Source organism: Macaca mulatta, chromosome 1 (assembly GCF_049350105.2).
Source record: "Macaca mulatta isolate MMU2019108-1 chromosome 1, T2T-MMU8v2.0, whole genome shotgun sequence".
NCBI lineage: Eukaryota > Metazoa > Chordata > Mammalia > Primates > Cercopithecidae > Macaca > Macaca mulatta.
Window position 1 is genome coordinate 229,591,925 of NC_133406.1, and position 22,235 is coordinate 229,614,159.

General features: G+C 46.3%; 1 protein-coding gene across 6 annotated transcripts in view; it reads left to right on the forward strand.

Moving 5' to 3' along the window:
- Positions 1-22,235, forward strand: part of MTOR (mechanistic target of rapamycin kinase) — a 149,312-nt gene that overhangs the window by 120,888 nt on the left and 6,189 nt on the right. For 5 of the 6 annotated variants that reach the window (XM_077974288.1, XM_015111100.3, XM_077974300.1 and 2 more), the window contains 17 exons: positions 993-1,110; positions 3,392-3,640; positions 4,329-4,429; positions 5,212-5,308; positions 5,698-5,796; positions 6,118-6,240; positions 6,438-6,620; positions 7,066-7,200; positions 7,407-7,581; positions 9,564-9,699; positions 12,066-12,213; positions 12,823-12,945; positions 17,087-17,169; positions 18,694-18,766; positions 19,267-19,341; positions 19,707-19,842; positions 21,384-21,449. In XM_077974288.1, coding sequence (XP_077830414.1) covers positions 993-1,110; positions 3,392-3,640; positions 4,329-4,429; positions 5,212-5,308; positions 5,698-5,796; positions 6,118-6,240; positions 6,438-6,620; positions 7,066-7,200; positions 7,407-7,581; positions 9,564-9,699; positions 12,066-12,213; positions 12,823-12,945; positions 17,087-17,169; positions 18,694-18,766; positions 19,267-19,341; positions 19,707-19,842; positions 21,384-21,449 — 2,120 coding nt within the window. The remainder of the gene's footprint in view (positions 1-992; positions 1,111-3,391; positions 3,641-4,328; positions 4,430-5,211; positions 5,309-5,697; positions 5,797-6,117; positions 6,241-6,437; positions 6,621-7,065; positions 7,201-7,406; positions 7,582-9,563; positions 9,700-12,065; positions 12,214-12,822; positions 12,946-17,086; positions 17,170-18,693; positions 18,767-19,266; positions 19,342-19,706; positions 19,843-21,383; positions 21,450-22,235) is intronic. The other variant, XR_013407950.1, reaches the window with a different exon arrangement.

Here is a 22,235-nt window from a genome sequence, read left to right on the forward strand (position 1 = left end):
ACAAGTGTAATGTTGCCCAGGCTGGTCTCAAACTCCTGGACTCCAGCCAGCCTCCCTCCATGGCCTCCCAGAGTGCTGGGATTATAGGTGTGAGCCACTGTGCCACCCTATGCTGCAGATTTGATATTTGACTTCAGAGAAGTGACTTAACCTCTCTGTGCCTCAGTTATCAATATAAAAGGGACAATAACAGTTTCTATTTCCTAGGGTGGTGTAAAGTAGTGTGAGGATTAATGCAAAGAGTACAATGTCAAGCATTTCAAGCAGCACTTGGAATATAGTAGCAGTCAATAAATGTGGGCTAATCTCATTTCAATGAATGGAGGGGAAGGGAAAAGTAAGGGAGAAGCCATATAGCAATAAGAGAAGTAACTCTCAACAACTGTCACCCAAAAAAATTGGATTTGGGGTAGATAGGTCCATATAGACCTATCTGTACCAGGTACCTGGTTTATGCTGTCATTGAGAGACAAAGATCAAGATGGAAAGATGGTATCTTAAAATTGTATTCCAGGCCGGGTTCGGTGGCTCACGCCTGTAATCCCAGCACTTTGGGAGGCCGAGGCGGGCGGATCACGAGGTCAGGAGATCAAGACCATCCTGGCTAACACGGTGAAACGCCGTCTCTACTAAAAATACAAAAAATTAAGCCGGTGTGGTGGCGGGCGCCTGTAGTCCCAGCTACTCGGGAGGCTGAGGCAGGAGAATGGCGTGAGCCCGGGAGGTGGAGCTTACAGTGAGCCAAGATCGTGCCACTGCACTCCAGCCTGGGCAACAAAGCGAGACTCCATCTCAAAAAAAAAAAAATGTATTCCAAAAGCCCATCTCCTTTCTTCCATATGGCTGAAAATTTTGCTGGCTCCTTCACATTGCCTCCTGAGAACAAGAGGAAATACTAGAAGGGCTTCAGTGTCCCCCTAACAATTCGTGGCCCTCTTACGAGGGCTGTTTTGAGGAGGGAGCATCATGGGGGCTTGTTTCTCTGCTTCCAGATGCTTCCTGAAACTTGGAGAGTGGCAGCTGAATCTACAGGGCATCAACGAGAGCACAATCCCCAAAGTGCTGCAGTACTACAGCGCTGCCACCGAGCACGACCGCAGCTGGTACAAGGTGATCAGAAGCAGGGCCGCCTGCGAGACCCAGCACCCTGGCTGGCTTGCTCATGTCCTCCTGTGTGCTCGTGGTTACAGCTGAGCTTCTGTGGAGCTAGGCTGATGCTGTTAATTTGCTTCTTGAGTCCCTGGAGTCTGTCAGTCACAGGCCCAGGGAGCCTGCGTTTCCCCCTACAAGTTTAATTAATACAGAAAGATTATTGTGAGAAATACTTGTTACACCATTATTAGGTGTGTGGGGTGCTGGGGATTGCTGCTGTCTTATAGATTCTGAGCTGCTTGTTTTCCTGGGAGCATCTGGACACATGGTTAATCTCTGGAGCGTCATCTTCCCTTGGGTCATCTGTTCCTGCTCAGCATTTTTCTGATTTCCATCCTTGCCTGCTCCTCAGCTAAGAACTTAACTTTCTTTATTTTTATTGGAAAGATCCAAGTAACATCCTGTTATGTTACAGGAAACTTTTGAAAGAGATAAACAGAATTAGAAAATTTTTAAAAGATGTGATTGATGGAGGGGTGATTTTTGCAAGTATATATCTTTAGTGAGAACACACATTCTCATTTCTTTTTGAGAGGCTTCCTGGTAAGTAGGTGTGGCAGATGTCATTGATGTCTTTCCAGTATCTCCTTGGTTTGCCAATACTTTGTGAATTAATCCCTCTGAAATCTAAACTTGCATCTGAGGACTGCAGAAGCACTTATAATACAGATCTTACCTTTGTTTAGACATGCTTCATTCTGGTTTGCATGAATGTCCAAAGCTGTATGTCCAAAGCTGCATGTCCAAAGCTGGAAAATACATCCAGTAAACACTATTAGCTGGAAGCTTATTAATCAGAATTGCATTCTAACCAGAGTTACTTTTCTTCATTTAGCTTTTAGGAAGTAAGCAAATCACAAGAAAAAAGCTGGTTTCAGGAACTTTAGTTTTAGTTTTTAAAAGCATTTCCTAATGTGGGTCCCTTTAGTTTTATAATGTCTTCTACCGTCAACATCATGGCCCTGTGTGCATGCCAGGACTGTTTGTCTGGTTCACCTTGACCCCAGATCATTGCTAGGCACATAGCAGATATACAAGAGATGTTCGGGGAATAAATGAAGGTATGGAAAAACTGAAACCTGGGTCATTGTAGAATTCTTACTCACCAAGTAAAGGTTAATTGTGATCAGTCTATTCTGCTTAGATGAGAAAACGGATACACCTGTGTTCAAGGTTTTTGGCAAGGCATACAAATGAATTTCCTGATTATTCAGAAAGTTCAGCTATTAATGGGTCACGTAGTGTCCTACTGTCACTGCAGAGTTACCGTGCCTGGAAGCAAACTCTGCCTCACACTTGCTAAACCAAGCAGTGGTACGCTATAGAGTCACTGCCGCTCAGAACCCCAGAGAGACAGTAGTATTCCTTTATCCGAATAAGCACCAAGGGTTCGTCCATCAAGCATTGAGCTCTGGTTCTCTGTCAGGCCATGGGCTAGGTGTGGAGACCAGGTAGATGGGTGAGATTCTTTCTCCATCATGCTCCTATGCTCTTCATGTCTTCCTTTGTCCACTATCTGGTGACCTGTCAAGACTTTGCTCCCCTGAAATATTGTGATGACTGCTGCTTGCCCCCACTTCTGCTTGCCGCTTCTGCTCTCCCCTAAATGTACACTTTATATCCAATGCAGCTCTGCTTTCTGGGTGAAAGTGCCAGCCCCGTGCCTGCTTTACTGGCCTCGCTCTCACTCCTCGCCTGCGTGTATCTCCTGCGCAGTCACATCCATGGGCTTATTTCCCGTGAACCAATCTGTGCATCTCTGGCCTTATCTTCCCCCTTGCCAAGTAGTCCCCACCGCTGCTCTCTTGTTTCCTTCCTTGCCCTTCTGCAGCTCTCTTCCAGACCTACCCCAAATCCCTCTTCTTGACAAAGCTTTCCAAATCCCTGTCCTTGCTACTCCCGTTGCGCCTTGCAGAGTACCTAGGTCTTCAGGTTTGTGCGTGAGCTCCCCTAGAAGGCCAGGAGATCCCTTGAGGCAAGAGCTGTCTCCTGCTCCTCTTGCTGTGCCCTTCTCGCAGTGCAGTCACAGCAGTACATTATATAGTTAGTGCTCCACAAAGTCAGTGGATCATGTTGAATTTAGTAAAACAGCCATTTCTGAGTGTCTCCTTGAAGTGTTTGCTTTATGGACACAGAGAAGAGGCAGGAGCAGCTGTTCCTCAGCATTTACCTTGCACTCCTCTGAGCCCTGCTGTTGGTCATAGCTCCAGTGTCTGTCCTTGCCTTTCTCCCCAACCAGGCCTGGCACGCGTGGGCAGTGATGAACTTCGAAGCTGTGCTACACTACAAACATCAGAACCAAGCCCGCGACGAGAAGAAGAAACTGCGTCATGCCAGCGGGGCTAATATCACCAACACCACCACTGCCGCCACCACGGCTGCTACTGCCACCACCACCGCCAGCACCGAGGGCAGCAACAGTGAGAGCGAGGCCGAGAGCACCGAGAACAGCCCCACCCCATCGCCGCTGCAGAAGAAGGTCACTGAGGTACCCTTCCCTTCTTCCTTATTACCAACCAACCAACGTGCCAGGCTCTCTGAGAAATGGAACTGTTGTTAAGCTTAAAAGGAACCTGAGGCTGTATCTGAAGTGCCAGGTGGAGCTGGAAAATACTGCCTGTCTGCCATCCAGCACTGCCTGAGACAGGGCTTTGTGTGGATATTTGTGTTTGGGGAGCTGACGCAGCCTCCACGCTGAAGAACAAGCTCCTTGTCAAGCTTCCCCGTGGATGAGCTCATTCTCTACGTGCTGCACCTGTGTGTGGGTGGCTGTACGCAGCTGCAGGTCCACTCTGAGGATGGGGCTTGGGAGATCCATCCTCTGCCTTTTTCTCTCCACTTCCACTTCTTCCCCTTCTCCTTGGACTGTCAGTTCAGAATGCACCAGGGCAGCTGGCAGGCCCAGAGATCTGAGTGTTCAGAGCCTCAGCCCCATCTCCTCCCACCATCCCGTTCAGGAAGCCACCGTCAGCCCCAGATAATAACAGTTATGATACAGTTGCCATTTATTGAGTCTTTGCTGTGTGCCAGGTAATGATTAAAGCTTTTTCATGCATTAACCAATTTAATTGTTATAACCACCCTTTGAAGTAGGTACTATTAGTATGCTGTTATGCGCATTTTACAGATGAGAAAGCTGAGGCAAGAGTGTCACTAACACGTGTGTGTTCCAACAGGATCTGTCCAAAACCCTCCTGATGTACACGGTGCCTGCCGTCCAGGGCTTCTTCCGTTCCATCTCGTTGTCACGAGGCAACAACCTCCAGGATACACTCAGGTATCAGAGAAGGGGAGGATGCAACTCTGGTAGGCCATGTTAATGGCAGGACATAGAAGTCACACGTAAAAGTCCTCTTTCCCTTCCTGACCCTGATGAGGACACCCAAGATGGGTGTATGTGCCTTTTTTCTGCACTGCAGTTTGAAGAGTAACAGCTGACTGGGCCCCACCTGTGTGGGTGAAACCTACAGAGAGTGAGGAGGAGAAGTGGAGTGATAACTCCCCATGTGTGGTTTATTATGTAGGGACTATTCACCCATTTGTTAATCACAATATTTCTTTTTTTCTGACCACCCGTTGCCTGTTGAAGTCACAGTATTTCTAAAATCCCTCAGCAACTTGGAGAGGTCTAAACAAATGACCCATATCAGTCAGTCCAGAGGGTAAAGGTGACAAGGTCCATGTCCTTCATTGGAGGATCTCCAGCCAGCTAAGAGGCAGGTGTCCCTGTTGCCTCTGCCCTTCAGCGACTCATATATGTGCAGACTTGTGCTCTCTAAAGGTCATCCTGGCTCGTCTGTTTGATGTCTGCGTACGTGCTGTGGTGACCCCTCAGTGACCTGGGATGAAATGCTCATTTGCTCAGGGTGATTCTTGTGGTGTTCAGTCAAGAGCACTGCCACCCATCACAGACACCTGCTCCCATGGGAGAGCAAACACATTTGAGAGTCACTGGTTGGAGTCCCTGCCAGATCTCTTCTCGGGAGCCTTAAAGATTAAAAACAGACAGGCAAAAACTGGGAAACTAAATTTTCTATGACTTTCTCATTTCTTTTTCAGAGTTCTCACCTTATGGTTTGATTATGGTCACTGGCCAGATGTCAATGAGGCCTTAGTGGAAGGAGTGAAAGCCATCCAGATTGATACCTGGCTACAGGTGAGGACACTTGGGTACAGGTAAGGGTGGCCCCAATTCTCTCTTCTGGAGGGGGTCAGAGCCATTCCGATTGATACCTGGCTACAGGCGAGGACACTCGGTTACAGGTGAAGGTGGCTCCAAGTCTCTCTCCTGTGTGTCTCCTCATACAAGCATGCTCTGTTCAGCGTTGCAAGGCAGCATGTGTTCATACAGTGCTAAGGAAGTAGGGCTCAGTCCCAGGGTCAAGGGTCCATATTTTCTTTATTTTCTTTTAGAAACTAAAGGGAAGGGAATGAACCATTTCAGAGTGTCAACCAAAACAAGTGACAATAATTGATCTTTGCCTAGAAGAATAACTAGTTGTTTCAAGTCTCATATGCCACATACTGTGTCTTTTTGAATACCAGGTTATACCTCAGCTCATTGCAAGAATTGATACTCCCAGACCCTTGGTGGGACGTCTCATTCACCAGCTTCTCACAGACATTGGTCGGTACCACCCCCAGGTACGTGGAGACCCTGAGCAGTTTCTCTTCTAACCACTGGTTTGGTGGTCAGCCTTTCCAAAAGCTGCCCTGGAGACACAAGCGCAGGAACTAGGAGTCATGTGTTCCATCCTGGCCCAGGAGGGTCTGTCCAGCCAGCTGTCCCAGAGGGCCCGGGAGCCTTGCTGAAAAGAAAGCATATTCCCTCCAAGACTTGAGTTAGCCCCTTCCTGGTAGCCTCAAGCAGATATTAATGTCACACTCACCACTTGTTTTGTCATTCACACCAGCTCTCCCCCAACCCACATTCCTTTATAGATGTTCCTTCTGTCTTTCCCTCAGGCCCTCATCTACCCCCTAACAGTGGCTTCTAAGTCCACCACGACAGCCCGGCACAACGCAGCCAACAAGATTCTGAAGAACATGTGTGAGCACAGCAACACCCTGGTCCAGCAGGCCATGATGGTGAGTTGGAGCCACTGTGGGGTTCCACAGACCCTGGTCACCTAGCTGGTGGGTGCGAGTGGGATTGTTTTTCTTCCTCATATTGGTGCTGTGCACTCCCTTTGACTGCCAGAAAGAGTTCCTCCTGTGTCTCCAAAACAGACCTTTCTGAGGTTAGCTGATTATTGGTGCTTCTCTCCTTCTTCTCTTGGCTTCAGGTGAGCGAGGAGCTGATCCGAGTGGCCATCCTGTGGCATGAGATGTGGCACGAAGGCCTGGAAGAGGCATCTCGTTTGTACTTTGGGGAGAGGAACGTGAAAGGCATGTTTGAGGTGCTGGAGCCCTTGCATGCTATGATGGAACGGGGCCCCCAGACTCTGAAGGAGACATCCTTTAATCAGGTATGGGGTAAAAAACACGAAAGGACATAACCCTGTGGAAACATTCTGCCACTAAAAAAAAATGAGAAAAGTTTTTACAAAATGAAAGGACGTGACCCAAGGCCTTTGTCAGACTAATAAAACGAGCTCTAATGGAGGTCACAGAGCATAAAACACCAGAAATTAGTTACAGGGACCCTCCTGAATTTTAACTGGAAAAGCCCAAGATTTCTCAAGGGGTCATCTCGTCTCTCCTCTCACCCTTCCTTCCCTGTAAGCCATGCTGCTGGTTTGGGAACTCCAGGGTTGGAGGCCTGCACCTCTGCTCTCGCTTTCTCCAGCCCCCTGCCAGTGTTTTCAGTCCACAGCGGGCTCCTGAGTAATGTCTGCAGTCAGCCTGGGGATTTTGCCTCCTGGCTTGGTTGAGACTTTAACCACTTGAAAATGTACCTGCTTTCTCTCTCAGGCCTATGGTCGAGATTTAATGGAGGCCCAAGAGTGGTGCAGGAAGTACATGAAATCAGGGAATGTCAAGGACCTCACTCAAGCCTGGGACCTCTATTATCATGTGTTCCGACGAATCTCAAAGCAGCTGCCTCAGGTAGGAGCTTCTGGCAGGGTTAACTGTCATTATAGTCCTCTCTGTTTTACTGTCTATGAATGTTCTAACACTCATTCCAAAGCATCTGGTTTTACTTCTGCTTTGGGACAAGTAATTGTTATTAGCAATCCACTGAAAAATAGTTAAATTGCATTTAAATTCCTCCCTGGAGGCAGAACACTAAATCCTTTGGTAATTATTCACAGCTCACATCCTTAGAGCTGCAATATGTTTCCCCAAAACTTCTGATGTGCCGGGACCTTGAATTGGCTGTGCCAGGAACATATGACCCCAACCAGCCAATCATTCGCATTCAGTCCATAGCACCGTCTTTGCAAGTCATCACATCCAAGCAGAGGCCCCGGAAATTGACACTTATGGGTAAGGACCATTGTGCACTTCTGTCACCCGCTTCTCCCTCCTACCCTGGCTGAGACCTCTTCCCTCTTCTGAAATTACTGCTTGCCATTCCCACTACTCACCTATCATAGCTACATCTTTCCCATGCTCATTGAGAGGAAAATAGAGGACAAGCAAATTTCTTATTATGTCCTCAGGACTTAGTTCATTCATGTAGTTGGGCTTATGTCAAGCATGATCACACATAAAGGGAATGACAAAGGCATACAAAGCAGAGAAGTAACAGTGGAAGGCAGGTGTTGGGGACTGATGAGGCCAGGAAGGAGGCAGCTGGGTGCAAGCAGGGAAGTTGCTAGCTCCTCTGAAAAGGGGGCTTCTGGCTCTTGAATTTTTTTTTTTTTTTACCATCATAGCCTCTGTGGTAAATGATTGTGTAAAATGAACAAGTGGATTCTCACAGTGAGATTTGTTAAGCAAGTGGCCTCTGGAATTTCCCTTGGGGTAGAGTGTTACTTATGGGGGATGTTTAGGGAGGCCTGAGTGCTGTGGTGGCACTTTGAGGCCTCTCGCTGTTTGTTTGTTTGTTTGTTTGTTTTTGAGACAGAGTTTTGCACTTGTTGCCCAGGCTGGAGTACAATGGCGCAATCTTGGCTCACTGCAACCTTCACCTCCCAGGTTCAAGTGAGTCTCCTGCCTCAGCCTCCTGAGTAGCTGGGATTACAGGCATGTGCCACCACGCCTGGCTAATTTTTGTGTTTTTAGTAGAGTTGGGGTTTCACCATGTTGGCCAGGCTGGTCTTGAACTCCGGACCTCAAGTGATCCGCCTGCCTCGGCCTCCCAAAGTGCTGGGATTACAGGTGTGAGCCACCGTGCCCGGCTGCCTCTCACTCTTTTTTCCTCCCGCAAGACAGAGACTCACTCTGTTGCCCAGGCTGGAGTGAAGTGATATGCTCTCGGCTCACTGCAACCTCCACCTCCTGAGTTCAAGCAATTCTCGTGCCTCAGCCTCCCTAATAGCTGGGATTACAGGCGCACGCCACATACTCACCTAATTTTTATATTTTTAGTAGAGATGGGGTTTCACCACGTTGGTCAGGCTGGTCTCAAACTCCCGACCTGAGGTGATCTGCCCAGCTCAGCCTCCCAAAGTGTTAGGATTACAGGTGTGAGCCACCGCACCCGGCCTTGCCTCTCGCTCTTCATAATGCTAATGTTTCTTAAATGCAGTGATTATTCACCAACACCAATTAATCATGGTCCACAGGTGATTGTCTCTGCATGGGCTGTTGTCTTCTGATACCAAAATGTGGGTCAGGCTGGTTCTTGGGGTGTTTAATTAAAGAAAGTTTTAAGAAAGGAATTGTTTCCAGAGGTGTGAACAAAGCTAACAGAATCAACAAGGAGCGCTAATGAACAAGTACAAGTGAGAAATTGTTACTCAGCCCTCACCCCCACACTCCAGAACTGGAAGAACAAGGAGCCCAGCAAGAACCATCACCGTGCTGGAGAGGCCATCTAGCAGAGTCTGCGGCCCAGAGAGAGTGGTGTGGCGGCTTCTAGAACTGGGGCCAGGCTGGTGGTGGGGGGCACATATCCTGACCTCTCCTTCTACCCATCCTTTGACCTCTTGCCAGTACCCCTCTACCATTGGCCATGCCCAAGTGGGATCCCCGGTGATACAGCCTGTAGGAGTCAGGCTTCTCAGAACAGAGGAGAACAGAGTGGGTCACAAAACAGGAATGATCATTTCTGTGCCTAACCATTCCTGGTCCTCAAAAACAGGTTTGGTTTTGTTTTAATTTGAACAACATTGGTCATTGAGAACCATAAAAGGCAAAGCCACTCTTTTCATCAATTCTAAGGATTGTTGTTTGTTTTTGTGAGGAACGTGTGATTAAGTAAGGCATATGTAGTCTGTGGGATCTCTTGAATGCAGTGGTGCTCTTAGCTGAAGAGCTGAGGACCTCTGATGTACACTTACCGCTCCCACTGTTCCTTACAGGCAGCAACGGGCATGAATTTGTTTTCCTTCTAAAAGGCCATGAAGATCTGCGCCAGGATGAGCGTGTGATGCAGCTCTTCGGCCTGGTTAACACCCTTCTGGCCAATGACCCAACATCTCTTCGGAAAAACCTCAGGTATTCAGAAACCCTGAAATGGCAACAATTTGAGAAGTCTTCCAGTTTTCTCCTACATTTGTCTCATGTAGTCATGTATTATACCTTAACAAAAAAACTAAAATTAGGGAGCCAGGCACTTGAATTCATGCCTGTAGTTCCAGAAACTCCGGAGGTTGAGGCAGGGGTGTGGCTTGAGCCCAGGAGTTCAAGGCTGCAGTGAGCTGTGATTGCACCACTGCACTCCAGCCTGGATAATAGAGCAAGACTGTCTCTTTAGAAGAAAAAGGCTGGGCACAGTGGCTCACACCTATAATCCTAATATTTTGTGATTCCGAAGTAGGAGGATCACTTGAGCCCAGGAATTCAAGACCAGCCTAAGCAACATAGACCCCATCACTATTTATTTAAAAAAATTAAAAGGTGACCAGGCACGGTGGCTCACGCCTATAATCCCAGCACTTTGGGAGGCCCAGGCGGGTGCATCACTTGAGGTCAGGAGTTCGAGACCAGCCTGGCCAACATAGTGAAACCCTGTCTCTACTAAAAATACAAAAATTAGCTGGGCGTGGTGGCGGCCACCTGTAATCCCAGCTACTCAGGAGGATGAGGCATGAGAATTGCTTGAACCCGGGAGGCGGAGGTTGCAGTGAGCCAAGATCACACCATTGTACTCCAGCCTGGGCAACAAGAGTGAAACTCCACTCAAAAATTAATTAAAGTAAGAAAAAAAAACTAAGTGGCCAGGCATTGTGGCTCACATGTAATCCCAACACTTTGGAAGACTACAGCAGGAGGATTGCTTGAGACCAGGAGTTCAAGACCATCCTGGACAACAAAGTAAGACCCTGTCTCGGCCGGGCGCGGTGGCTCACGCCTGTAATCCCAGCACTTTGGGAGGCCGAGGCGGGCGGATCACAAGGTCAGGAGATCGAGACCACGGTGAAACCCCGTCTCTACTAAAAAAAAAAATACAAAAAATTAGCCGGGCGCGGTGGCGGGCGCCTGTAGTCCCAGCTACTCAGGAGGCTGAGGCAGGAGAATGGCGTAAACCCAGGAGGCGGAGCTTGCAGTGAGCCGAGATCGCGCCACTGCACTCCAGCCTGGGCAACAGAGTGAGACTCCGTCTCAAAAAAACAAAACAACAACAACAACAACAAAAAAGACCCTGTCTCTACAAAAAATAAAAAAATCAGCTGGGCATGGTGGCTCATGCCTGTTGTCCCAGTTACTTGGGAGATGGAGGCGGAAGAATCATCTGAGCCCAGGAGGTCAAGACTGTCATGAGCCAAGGTTGTGCCTCTATACTCCAGCCTGGGCAGCAGAGCAAGACCCTTTCTCTCAAAAAATTTAAAAATAAAAATAGGCTGGGCACAGTGACTCACACCTGTAATCCCTGTCTCTACAAAAAAAAAATTAAAATTAGCTGGGCACAGTGTAGTCACATCTACTCAGGGTTCTGAGGCAGGAGAATCACTTAAGCCCAGGAGGTCAAGGCTACAGTGAGCTGTGATGGTGCAACTGTGCTCCAGCCTAGGTAAGAGCGAGACCCTGTCTCAAAAAGTAAATTTTTAAAAAATGTTTTAAAAATGAAAAATTAAGTTATAAAATTGTGTAACTTAATTTATAACCAAGTTATTCCAGAGTTTTTAGGGTATTCTCATTGGGAAATGCCTTTAACAACCTCCAAAGAATCCAGCAGGGAGCAATCTGTGGCAGGTAGACTGGAGAGTCGGCAGATGGGATGGGTCTCACCCCTTGTGGGATGAAAGCCAAACCTTTCCCATCGTCCATACTCTGGCACTCCTCTTCCTGTTAAGACCATGAGAATTCACTTGAGAGGCACTTTAGTCACTTGATTGTTCCCCCAAAGCCATGAGTTGGGCAAGTTGAGGAGACCCGTGTTGCTTTCACTGCATCATCAGTGCGCTGTCTTTCTATGATGCCTTATTCTTCACAAAGCGTCCCTCAACACACACACCAGCCTGGTGCAGCGGGGGCTCATTAAAAATAGTCAGGGCCGGGCGCAGTGGCTCATGCCTGCAATCCCGGCACTTTGGGAGGCGGAGGCAGGCAGATTATGAGGTCAAGAGATTGAGACCATCCTGGCCAACATGGTGAAATCCCGTCTCTACCAAAAGTAATTAGCTGGGCATGGTGGCATGTGCCTGTAGTCCCAGCTACTCGGGAGGCTGAGGCAGGAGAATCACTTGAACCCAGGAGGTGGAGGTTGCAGTGAGCCAAGATTGCGCCACTGCACTCAAGCCTGGGTGACAGAGTGAGACTCTGTCTCAAAAAAGAAAAAAAAATAGTCTGCCTGTGTTCTGAGCTGAACAAGGTTATACTCTCTTTACAGTACACTAACCTTGCTTTTCTGTGGGCGCCAGCATCCAGAGATATGCCGTCATCCCTTTATCGACCAACTCGGGCCTCATTGGCTGGGTGCCCCATTGTGACACACTGCACGCCCTCATCCGGGACTACAGGGAGAAGAAGAAGATCCTTCTCAACATCGAGCATCGCATCATGTTGCGGGTATGTGATGTGGCCACGAGAGCCAATACCCCTTCCATGGCAAGGAATCTCTGTAGCGCTGCTCTTCTCATTCCTCTCTGTATGTCTGTCACTGAAAAATCTCTTTGAGAGAATCAGCTTTGAAGAAGATTTAATAAAGTGAGTCCTAAAGCAGATAACCTTCTAAGAAACTGAAGGACCCTTAAGCTGAGAAACTGTTTTCACCATCCTAGGGAAGACTAGACAGATAAATATTTGGCGCCATGTATTTACTAATGTATACAAAGCACTGGCCATATGGAGAAATAATGTTTAGTAGATGTGTAAGTAATAAGAAAGAGAATTGCTTGTTGAACAGTTGCTTGAAACCTCCAGTACTCTCATCTGCACAGAAGGCCTATACTGAGGTGAGGTCTCGTGTTTTTCCCTTATGCCTTGGGGTTCCAGTGGTCATCAGGTTAGAGTGGTCACTTCGTTTTTCCTTTTGCCACGTTCTTATTTCCCTTCTCCTTTGGCTGTGATGGGGAAGTTAGAACTCAGCTCTGCCTGGACCCCAAGACTTGTTTCTTCCTGGACTCAAACTACATGTTTTAGGCTGCTCTCTTACTGAACAGTTGTGTCCTGATGCAGATGGCTCCAGACTATGACCACTTGACTCTGATGCAGAAGGTGGAGGTGTTTGAGCATGCCGTCAATAATACAGCTGGGGACGACCTGGCCAAGCTGCTGTGGCTGAAAAGCCCCAGCTCTGAGGTAGGCCACTGGGCCCTGCAGACCTGCGCTCTCCTGGATCCCCCACTCACAATAGGATGGCCCTCCTGTCTGTTCATGCGCACACAGTGGCTCTTCTTTGCTGTGATTGGCTGTAGAGCATGTCCAGACTTTTCTAACAAAAATGAAATGGGTGAGCAAGACAAGTTCACAGAGTTAGAATGAGTAGTTTAATATTTCTCCAGAACTCTTTATATATTAAAGAATTAAAGATAGTTGTCTTTTTTATATATGTTACAAATTTCCTATTAACTTAGTTTTTAAATGTTGCTAATTTTTTATTTGGTTTGGTTTGGTTTGGTTTTTGATACACAGTCAGCCCTCTATATCCGTAGCTTCTGCATCTGTGGATTCAGCCAACTGTGGATAGAATATTTAAAAATATATATATTTAAAAAAATGTAAATTTTAAAAAATACAGTAGAATGACTATTTACATTGTATAGCATTCGCATTGTATTAGGTATATGTACTCAAGATGATTTGAAGTATAAGGGAGGCTGTGCATAGGTTACATACAATACTGTGCCATTTTATTAAAAAATTGTTTTTGGCTGGGTGCAGTGGCTTACACTTGTAATCCCAGCACTTTGGGAGGCCAAGGCAGGAGGATCACTTGAGCCCAGGAGTTCAATACCAGCCTGGGCAACATGGTGAGACTCCATCTCTTTTTTTTTTTTCCCCCCACCCAGCCTGGAGTGCCAATGGCAAGATCTCAGCTCACTGCAACCTCTGCCCCCTGGGTTCAAGCAATTCTCCTGCCTCAGCCTCCCAAGTAGCTGGGATTACAGGCACATATCACCATGTAGGTTTAATTTTTGTATTCTTAGTAGAGACAGGGTTTCACCATGTTCAGTCTAGTCTCAAACTCCTGACTTCAAGTGATCCACCCACCTTAGCCTCCCAAAGTGCTGGGATTACAGGTATGAGCCACCACACCTGGCCTGTGAGACCCCATTTCTACAAAAAAATTAGCCAGGCATGGTGGTACATACCTGTAAGCCCAGCTACTCGGAAGGATCATTTGAGCCCAGGAGAATGAGGCTGCAGTGAGCCATATCATGCCACTGCACTCCATCCTGGGTGACAGAACAAGACCCTGTCTCAAAACAAAACAATAATTTTTTTTTTTTTTAGAGACGAAAGTCTCACTCACTGTGTCACCCAGCCTGGTCTTGAACTCCTGGGCTCAAGCGATCCTCCTGCCTTGGCCTCCTGAAGTGCTGGGATTAGAGGCATGAGCCACCATACCCAGCCTACACCATTTTATATAAGGCACTTGAGTATTGCTGATTTTGGTATCCGATGGGGGCCCTAGACCCCATCCTTTATGGATGCTTAGAGACGACTGTACAAGCATTTTTAAAAGTTAGAAGTTACCAAATTTTTAATCTTTTTATTTAAAGTTTCTTCCTTTGGTTTGTTTTTGTGTGGTTTGTTTGTGTGTTTTTTGTTTTTTTGTTTTTTTTTTTTTTTGAGACAGGGTCTTGCTCTGTCACCCAGGCTGGAGTGCAGTGGCGCAGTCTTGGCTTATTGCATACTCTGTCTCCCAGGTTGAAGTGATTCTCCTGCCTCAGCCTCCAGAGTAGCTGGAATTACAGGCGTGTGCCACCATGCCCGGCTAACTTTTTTTTTTTTTTTTTTTTGAGATGGAATCTCACTCTGTCACTCAGGCTGGAGTGCAGTGGCCCGATCTCTGCAAGCTCTGCCTCCCAGGTTCACACCAGTCTCCTGCCTTAGCCTCCCGAGTAGTTGGGACTACAGGCACCCACCACCATGCCCAACTAATTTTTTTTTTTTTTGTATTTTTAGTACAGATGGGGTTTCACTGTGTGAGCCAGGATGGTCTCGATCTCCTGACCTCGTGATCCACCCACCTCAGCCTCCCAAAGTGCTGGGATTATAGGCGATAGCCACCGTGCCCGGCCACTCTTTTGTATTTTTAGTAGAGACAGGGTTTCACCATGTTGGCCAGGGTGGTCTTGAACTCCTAGCCTCAAGTGATCCGCCCTTCTCAGCTCCCAAAGTGCTGGGATTACAGGCATGAGCCATGGCACCTGGCCTCTTCCTTTGGTTTTATATTTAGAAAGGCCCTCTCCACCTTGAGGTTATTTTTTAACCTATATTTTCTTATACCAGTTACAGGGTTTTTTTACATTTAAGTTCTAACCCAAGCCAGACACTATGGTAGACACCTGTAGTCCCAGCTACTTGGGAGGCTGAGGCAGGAGGATTGCTTGAGCCCAGGAGTTCAAGGCTGTAGCACGTTAAGACCACACCTATGGACTGGGTGCAGTGGCTCATGTCTATATTCTCAACACTTTGGGAGGCCAAGGCAGGCGGAATGCTTGAAGCTCAGGCATTTGAGACCAGCCTGGGTAGTGTCGCAAAACCCCATCTCTACAAAAAATGAAAAAGTAGCCGAGTATGATGGCGCTTGCCCATTGTCCCAGTTACTTAGGAGGCTGTGGCGGGAGGGTCACTTGAGCCCAGGAGGCAGGGGTTACAGTGAGCTGAGATTGTGCCACTGCACAATCTGTCACTCAGCTTGAGTGACAGAGCCAGACCCTGTCTCAAAAAAAAAAAAAAAAAGACCACACTTATGAAAAGCCATTACACTCCAGCCTGGGTAATATAGTGAGACCCTGTCTCTTGAAAAAAAAAAAAAAAAAAGGCCAGGCACGGTGGTTCACACCTGTAATCCCAGCACTTTGGGACGCCAAGGCAGGTGGATCACAAGGTCAGGAGTTCGAGACCAACCTGACCAACATGGTGAAACCCTGTCTCTACTAAAAACACAAAAATTAGCTGGGCATGGTGGCACATGCCTGTTATCCCAGCTACTCAGGAGGCTGAGGCAGGAGAATCGCTTGAACTGGGGAGGTAGAGGTTGCAGTGAGCCAAGATCGTGCCATTGTACACCAGCCTGGGCAATACAGCAAGACTCTGTCAAAAAAAAAAAAAGAAAAATCTTAACTAAGTTTGGAATTTATTTTAAGATTAAGGTGTAACTTTATTTTTTTAAAGATGACTAGCCAGGACAACACTGTTGGCCAAATAATTCATCCTTTCCCTGCTATTTAGAAGATTTTGTTTTTATTGAACACTGATTTTTTTTTCTTTTATTTTTTGAGACAGAGTTTCGCTCTTGTTGCCCAGGCTGGAGTGCAGTAGCATGATTTTGGCTCACTGCAACCTCCGCCTCCCAGGTTCAGTGATTCTCCTGCCTCAGCCTCCTGAGGAGCTGGGATTACAGGCCTGTGCCACCACACCTGGCTAATTTTTGTATTTTTAGTAGAAACGGGATTTCACCATGTTGGTCAGGCTGGTTTCAAACTCCCGATCTCAGGTGATCCACCCACCTCAGCCTCCCAAAGTACTGGGATTACAGGCGTGAGCCACCACACCTGGCCCAAACACTAAATTATTACGTGTCGTTGGATTTCTTTCTAGGACTCTTCTTCTGTTTCATTGCTCTTTCTGCCTGTTTCTCAAGTTCCATGGTGTTAATACAAGTCCCTTCTCAGGGGCTATTGTCATCTATTTTTTTTCTTGAGGCTGTTACATTTTTATACTCATAAGGGGATATTCTTAAACTGATATTTTTCATTTACTCAGATCTTTAAGTCTTACACATTTCTAATTAAGTTTAATCCAAGGCATAGTTCATTGTTAGAATTGTGAATGAGGTTTTTGTAATGTTATACATTCTAACCAGTTATTAATGGACTGTAAGAAAACAACTGATTAGGCCAGGCGCAGTGGCTCAGGCCTGTAATCCCAGCACTTTGGGAGGCTGAGGCAAGTGGATCACTTGAGGTTAGGAGCTCAAGACCAGTCTGGCCAACATAGTGAAACTCCGTCTCTACTAAAACTACAAAAATTAGCTGGGAGTGATGGTGGGTGCCTGTAATCTCAGCTACTCAGGAGGCTAAGGCATGAGAATCACTTGAACCCAGGAGGTGGAGTTTACAGTGAGCCAAGATAACACCACTGCCTTCCAGCCTAGGTGACAAAGCGAGACTCGGTCTCAAAAAACAAACAAAAGACAGCTTATTAGAGTATAATTATGTTGAAATTGAAGTTTCCAGAGCCTTGCTTCACATGCACTCCTGTGTTCTAGGTGTGGTTTGACCGAAGAACCAATTATACCCGTTCTTTAGCGGTCATGTCAATGGTTGGGTATATTTTAGGCCTGGGAGATAGGTGAGTAATTTAATTTGGTTTTTTTAGTCTTCTTTATCCCATTGTAGTTTTCCTAAATGGTTTCATTTGGTTTTCCGATTAAATATATGGCTCTTTGGTAAATAAATATTGGTATTGTGTATGTAAGGTCTCTTTTACAACATTAGCCTTAGTTCCCTATTGATTGTGATGCCATCAGAAGAATGCATCAAACTAAAGAAAAGGAAAAATAGTTCAAGCTGGATGCAGTGGCTCATGCCTATCATCCTGGGAGGCCAGGGCAAGAGAATCACTTGAGCCATGAGTTTGAGACCAACTCGGGCAATAGCAAGAGCCCATCTCAATGAAGCCCCACATAGTTCAAGGATACTACTTTCTCCTTAGTTTGGCTTAAGGTATTAACAGCAGTATTTCAGGGCAGGCTCGTGCCTATAATTCCAGCACTTTGGGAAGCTGAGGTGGGAGGATCACTTGAGCGTAGGAATTTGAGACCAGCCTGGGCAACACAGCAAGATCCCATCTCTACAAATAATGAAATAATTAGCCAAGTATGGTGGCATGCACCTGTAGTCCCAGCTCTTTGGGAAGCTGAGGTAGGAGGATCACTTAAGCCCAGAAGGTCAAGGCTGCCGTGAGCTGTGATTGCACCACTGCATTCCATCCTGGTCAACAGAGTAAAACTCTGTCTGGGGAAAAAAAAAAAAAAAAAAAAGTAAATCATATTGATTTTATTCAATAAACATTTGTCAGTCACCACTGTGCTAAGATAAATCTTTTTATTTCTGTAATTGAAACCAACCAAACTAGATCCTTCGATATTTTTGCATAATAAGTTTTGTCCAAATGTACTGACTGAAAATGTAATTTAGGAATGTTCAGAAATGGACTTACAAGAATGTGAAGAAGACTGGTTCTCTGATGTCTACTGTTTTTCTCCTGGAATCATGTCTCATGCAACTATTTGAGAGTAAAAATAATTTTATCCCACAAAAATAGTAGATTTTTGTTTTTAAAAGTCTAGCAGAATATCTGTTGATAAAAGCCAGGTGGTTGCCGGGATTGGCTCAGGGACTTAAGGAGACGAGATCCTGTTACAGCTGCTCAGTAAAAATGATAGAGTCTTGTCACCAGAAGGTGCCAGTGCTGCCAGAAATGACTTATTAGGTCACCAAAGACCTCAAGAGCACAGGATCTCAGTACAGTGGGACACCCTGTGACTCACACACACACCCACATTTCAGCAGGAGTTGGCAAACTGTTTCTGTAAAGGACCAGTTAAGTTGTTTTAGGCTTTGTGGGCCCTTTGGTCTCTGTCACAACTACTCAGCTCTGCTGTCGTAGCACGGAAGCAGCCTGCAACAGTGCCTAAACAAGGGAGCATGCTGTGTTCCAGTAAAACTGGACTTGCAGAAAAGTGGAGGTAGAGGAGCTGGATTGGCTGAGGGCTATTGTTTACCAACTCCTAGCTTACGGTATCACGTACTTATTGATTTTTTTCATCCGTGCTCTCTGTTGATCCTACCTGATCTCTTTTCTGTTTCTCAGACACCCATCCAACCTGATGCTGGACCGTCTGAGTGGGAAGATCCTGCACATTGACTTTGGGGACTGCTTTGAGGTGAACACATGTTCTAGAACCCCACCCTCATCTTCCCGGGTGATCACTTTTCCCCTGCCTCTGACACTTTAGGCAGACTTAAGCCCAAACTGCCTTACTCTTAACCCCTTCTGTCCCTACCAAGGCTGTAGTTAAGTCAGTGTAAGAAATGAAATCTGGGCTCTTAGTTGGACTGTAACCCCCTTGGAGCAAGGGCTGCTGTTCACATGCCCTCTGAGTGGAGGAGGCCCCCATCCTCCATACCACCTGTTGCCCAAGGGCCTGGACACAATGCACATTTGTCTTTTTTCCTTTTTGTTTTCTCTTCTTTTCTGTTGTTTCTTGTTTTTTAAGTTGTCTTTCAAATCCCTATGACAAGTCCTGTCACTAAACCCAAGCTGCTTCATTTCTCTGCTCTAATTAAAATCTGCAGGTGATGCAGAGGAAAGCCACCTGCTCCACCTGGCTCCAGGTTAAGAAAATAAACATTGATTTGGCTTTTCCCATTTATTATTCTGTAGGTTGCTATGACCCGAGAGAAGTTTCCAGAGAAGATTCCATTTAGACTAACAAGAATGTTGACCAATGCTATGGAGGTGAGTGGATATTGGGAACGAGCTGCTCCGAAATGGGATCAAGACAGTTACAACCTTCTCTGAAGACACACTTGCTTGTTAGAGCCCATCAGTTCCCCATAATGCCTTTGTGATTTTTGTAGCAGTTTTCTGTTATTTCCTATTGTGTTAGAAATGATCTGTCTATGAAAGGCTTATCACTTCACCTCTGACCTGGTTTCCTGTGGATCACAGTCCTACCCTGATTCCTTCTCCTAAGACATTCTCACCCTGATACATCAATATGGCCTGTGTCTGCTTCCTAAGTGAGAGTAACAGACCCCCTCAGCTTGCTTTGGGTGGAGAGTTAGTAACTCATGTGGTAAGTGGCTCTGTCCCATTTCTAGGTTACAGGCCTGGATGGCAACTACAGAATCACATGCCACACAGTGATGGAGGTGCTGCGGGAGCACAAGGACAGTGTCATGGCTGTGCTGGAAGCCTTTGTCTATGACCCCTTGCTGAACTGGAGGCTGATGGACAGTGAGTATCATCAAGTGCCTGGGAGCTGAGCTCGGTGGCTCACGCCTGTAATCCTAACATTTTGGGAGGCCAAGGCAGAGGAGTTGCTTGAGGCCAAGAGTTCGAGACCAGCCTGGGCAACGTAGTAAGACATGTGTCTACAAAAACTGAAAAAATTAGGCATGTATTAGTCTGTTCTTACGCTGTTATAAAGAACTGCCTGAGAGTAGGTGATTTATAAAGGAAAGAGGTTTAATTGACTCACAGTTCCGCTTGGCTGGGAAGAACTCAGGAAACTTACAATCATGGTGGGAGGGGAAGCAAACACATCCTCCTTCACTTGGGGGCAGAAGAGAGAAGTACAGAGTGAAGGGGGGAAAAGCCCCTTATAAAACCACCAGATCTCATGAGAACTCAGTCACTATCACGAGAACAGCATGGAGGAACCATCCCCATGATCTAATCACCTCCCATGAGGTCCCTCCCCCAACACACGGGGATTACAATTTAGATTACAGTTCAAGATGAGATTTTGGATTGGGACACAGCCAAGCCATATTAAGGTGGGTACAGTGGCACATGCCAGTGGTTCTACCTGCTCAGGAGGCAGAGGCAGGAGGATTACCTGAGCCTGGGAGGTTGAGGCAGAGTGAGCTATGATCGTGTCACTGCTGCACTCTAGCCTAGGTGACAGAGTGAGACCTTGTCTCAAAAAAATAAATTTAATTTTAAAAATAAAGGTAATAAAAAACAAAATCAAGTGTGTGGAAGCTGAGGTTGGCAGCCTCCCAAATTAGCAATATCCAGCACATAACATTTTACAAACCTATGCCCCTTCAAGCCTGCAGCCTGGGATACATTGCCGAGCTATTGCATTACATTTGCACAGAGTAGTTCTGACACCTGGAAAAGAACTTCAAGTATTTTTATTAACTAAAACAGAAAATGCCATTATCAATTTAGATACTAAAATATTCTTCAGTATTAACCAAGTATCCTAGTGGTTTTTCTCTGGGCTTTATATAGAGTAGTAAGCTGAAATTTTAATAAGAAATGCAAATAGTTATGATTTGGGCAGCAGTATCTTCATCTACCCTTTGTTCTGCCACCTTAGGGGATGTTTACCAAAAGAACTTCTAATCCATTGAAATTAAGTCATACTTTGACCTTATATTATCTGTATCACATTGTCCAAATCAACAGTATAGAGTGTCCCCCTGGGTTTCACATCCCATGCTAATACCCACCCACTTATTCCTGAGTAATATGTCTGTCATCTCTCTTTTTGGGGCTGTAGCTTTACGAACAATTATATATATATATATATATATATAGTTTGTTTGTTTGTTTGTTTGTTTTTGAGACGGAGTCTTGCTCTGTCGTCCAGGCTGAGTGCAGTGGCCGGATCTCAGCTCACTACAAGCTCTGCCTCCTGGGTTTACGCCATTCTCCTGCCTCGGCCTCCCAGAACAATTATATTTTTATGACTGGAAGAAAATAACCAAGTTTCTTTCAAGTCAAAATTTGAAGCATGTTTCAATACTCTTTCTTTCTCTCCCTAGCAAATACCAAAGGCAACAAGCGATCCCGAACGAGGACGGATTCCTACTCTGCCGGCCAGTCAGTCGGTGGGTGCATCCATGGGAGGTCGCAAAGGCTCTCCCCCTTGTGCAGAGTGTTTCTATAGTGGGGTGGGCTTCAGTCGGTGGGTGCATACCACAGGATGTTACAGAAGCTCTCCCCCTTTTCCAGAGTGTTTCTAGAATGGGGTGGGCTTCAGTCGGTGGGTGCATCCTGCAGGACATTACAGAAGCTCTCCCCCTTGTCCAGAGTGTTTCTAGAATGGGGTGGGCTTTGTTATTGCCAGTAGGAGACAAAGTGGTAATGGCTACTGAATATGAAGGAAGTAAACCTAGTTTTCTCGCAATTCTTGACAATGGTAGTTTTGCAAAGGTGCTATTACTGCCAGCTTATCACCAGATAAGCATTTAATCGAACTTCAAATACTTGGTCTAGAAATATTTACTGAGCACCAAGCAGCTAATATGTTTTTTATTTACTGTTTCACACATGGAGTGGGTGCCTGAAGCTCCGAGATTTTTATCAAACTATCTGATTTTAATCTATCTGTAAAAACACAGTTTAAAGTATGTCTGAATATCAGCTCACTAATGGTGTCTGGGTTGGAATAATTATTAACAATATTACCTTGGTCCTCAAGCATTAATAATAGCTCAGAAATGGAAAGATGGAGGCAGCAGAAATTTATTTGTGTTGCTGGGAGGAGCCCTGGAACCACAGGGAAGTGTTTCTAGGAGCATGACTCACAGAGCGGGGGTCTAGGAAGACTGGTGTCCCTCCGAGAGCCAGAGTACTTTTTGTGTGTGGAAACCTCTCAGGAGTGTTAGAGTCAA